General features: G+C 46.9%; 2 protein-coding genes across 2 annotated transcripts in view; both read right to left on the bottom strand.

Moving 5' to 3' along the window:
• Positions 1-823, bottom strand: part of LOC132967014 (uncharacterized) — a 7,168-nt gene extending 6,345 nt beyond the window's left edge. The window contains exon 1 of the mRNA XM_061033924.1: positions 711-823. Coding sequence (XP_060889907.1) covers positions 711-759 — 49 coding nt within the window. The 5' untranslated portion in view covers positions 760-823. The remainder of the gene's footprint in view (positions 1-710) is intronic.
• Positions 824-1,288: 465 nt separating this feature from the next.
• The window catches only part of tg (thyroglobulin), a 37,485-nt gene continuing 36,273 nt past the window's right edge, over positions 1,289-2,500 (bottom strand). Inside the window, 4 exon segments of the mRNA XM_061033925.1 lie at positions 1,289-1,490; positions 1,596-1,768; positions 1,856-1,996; positions 2,203-2,304. Coding sequence (XP_060889908.1) covers positions 1,390-1,490; positions 1,596-1,768; positions 1,856-1,996; positions 2,203-2,304 — 517 coding nt within the window. The 3' untranslated portion in view covers positions 1,289-1,389.

Here is a 2,500-nt window from a genome sequence, read left to right as displayed (position 1 = left end):
TTGGTCTTGGTCTTGGTCTTGGTCTAGGTCTCGGTCTTGGTCTCTTCCTGCCTTGGTCTTGGTCTCTTCCTGTCTTGGTTTTGGTCTTGGTCTTGGTCTTGGTCCTGGTCTTGTTCTCGCCCTGCCTTGGTCTCGCCCTGTCTTGGTCTTGGTCTTGGTCTCGCACTACCTTGGTCTTGGTCTTGGTCTTGGTCTTGGTCTTGGTCTTGGTCTAGTCTTGGTCTAGTCTTGGTCTTGGTCTTGGTCTTGGTCTTGGTCTTGGTCTAGTCTTGGTCTTGGTCTTGGTCTTGACTACAGCTCTTTAAAGTAACTGTAAACTTCCCTCTCTCTCCATGAAGGTGTGTTCTGGTGTTTGTAGTTCCTAAGAAGTCTTCAGGACTGTTTTGTGTCACAATAAACCGGATCTGATGTTTTAAAACTGAGTTCCTGAAACTACAAATGAATTCATTTATCAACGATGAAAAGAGAGTTTCACCTGCTCGGTGTCCTGCTGTCTAATGTTCTTCCTGTCAGCTGACTTTAATATAAAAGAATAAATCAACATTAATACACTCTGACCTTTGACCTCCTCAGGTGTTCTCGCTCCTCTAAAGATATTCTGCAGAGTCTCTGTCGTCTGCTTGATGTTTCTCTGATTTGTTTCTTTCCTCTTTGAATGAAACTCTCAGAACATTCTCAGGTACACCTGCAGGCGAGCGTGGTCGTCTTACCTGAGGCGGTGACGGCGAGGGCGATGCAGAGAGCGAGCAGCGTCTTCATCTTTGAGCAGGAAATCTGAACGTCAGTGACAAAGATCTCAGTGTGAGCGTCTGCAGGAGTCTGTTTCCATCCAGAGAAAGACTCCTTTATACACCTGCCTCACCTGCACAGGTGGAGGGGGGAGGGGGGAGGGGCCAGCACCTCCAGCTCTGCAGTGGGAACAGAGCTCCACCTGGTGGTCACACGTTGAATCACATGATTCATCATTTAGATAGTTTGGAAGTCGAGCCGGTCCTTACATGGTCAGATAATTATCAGGACTGAAGATTATAGATCTAAATATTTAAATTATTATGAAGAAATAAAAACATAGAAAGTCAGCAGGCTTTTCTAGTTATCTCTACTTTTAACCTTTTTTAATTTACATTTTCTGCATCTGAGATGATTAAAAATATTCAAAATAAAAACGATATTCTTTATATTAAAATCTTTAATTAATGAAGCACGCGTTTTATTTTAAAATTTTGAAGAACAACGACATCTAGTGGCAGCTAGAGGAACTGCAGCTTCACAGACAGACAGACTCTGGTGGAGTTTAAGATGCTTTATTGATTTTGACGTTTTTGATCAATGTGAATAATAAAACAGGAAACTGTGATGTCATGAAGAAGAGGTGATGATGTCATCCGCTCAGCTGTAGGCGTCTTTCTCGGTCTGTGATTGGCTGGATGGAGCAGCCAATGGGATCGCAAGGCTCAACGCAGGCTGGACAGGCTCCGCCCCCGAATTACCTGGAGGCAGAAGAGTCAACTTTCAACCGGACATGAAGAGATCGTCTGATTCAACCTTTGACCTTAAAGAATAAATCATGACGCCGCGTCTGTGTTTCCTCTCACCGCTCAGTCTGTTTCCAAGTTCACTCCAGAACGAACACGAGTTCCGACTCAGACCCTGCTGATGTTCGAGGGCGGGGCTAAGCTGCAGGTAGGTGGGCGTGGCCTCAGAGGACAGGACCTGCTGCCAGCGGGGCAGAGCTGACTCCGCCCACACAGGCGAAGGGTTCGGGTTCCTGAGAAAGAAAACAAACAAACATCACGTGAGGCGGTTAAAGGTCGCTCTTCAGCTGACTGATGAGAGACGTGACAGGCTGACTGACCCGCTGCGGACGAAGCTGGAGACGTAGCTCATCGCCGCCAGAGAGAGGCGGCGGTCAGACGAGGAAAAACGCTGAGAGCTCATTGGATGATGAGGAGTCCCGAACACAAACTGAACGTCCAGAGGAACAGACACCTCGGCCCTGAACATGAATAACAAATATCAAATATCAAAACAACATGGCTACCTGTTTGAAACCACGGCAAGAAAAAATAAACGATTTAAATCAAACATGTTATGATATTTAGGGTTTCATGAGAGGGTCTGGAGGAAGTCGTGTGTGACCACAATGACCACGAGAGACGAGGGAGGACAGTAGTGGCGACCTGCCCAGGAAATAGTCGGTACCTGCTGTCAGCGCTGACAGGATGGTGGTACAGGAAGACGTTAGCTTTGTTGTTAGCCCAGTGGCTAGCCATCTGCAGACTGGGACAGATGATGAACAGATCTCTGAAAGACACACACACACACACACACACACACACACACACACACACACACACACAGACACACACAGACACACACACACACACAGACACACACACACACACACACACACACACAGACACACACACACACACACAGACACACACACACACACACAGACACACACACACACAGACACACACACACACACACACACACA

This window comes from Labrus mixtus, unplaced genomic scaffold (assembly GCF_963584025.1).
Source record: "Labrus mixtus unplaced genomic scaffold, fLabMix1.1 SCAFFOLD_57, whole genome shotgun sequence".
In the NCBI taxonomy this organism is placed as follows: domain Eukaryota; kingdom Metazoa; phylum Chordata; class Actinopteri; order Labriformes; family Labridae; genus Labrus; species Labrus mixtus.
Note: the sequence above shows the minus strand (reverse complement) of the source record. Positions and strands in the feature narration are given on the sequence as shown.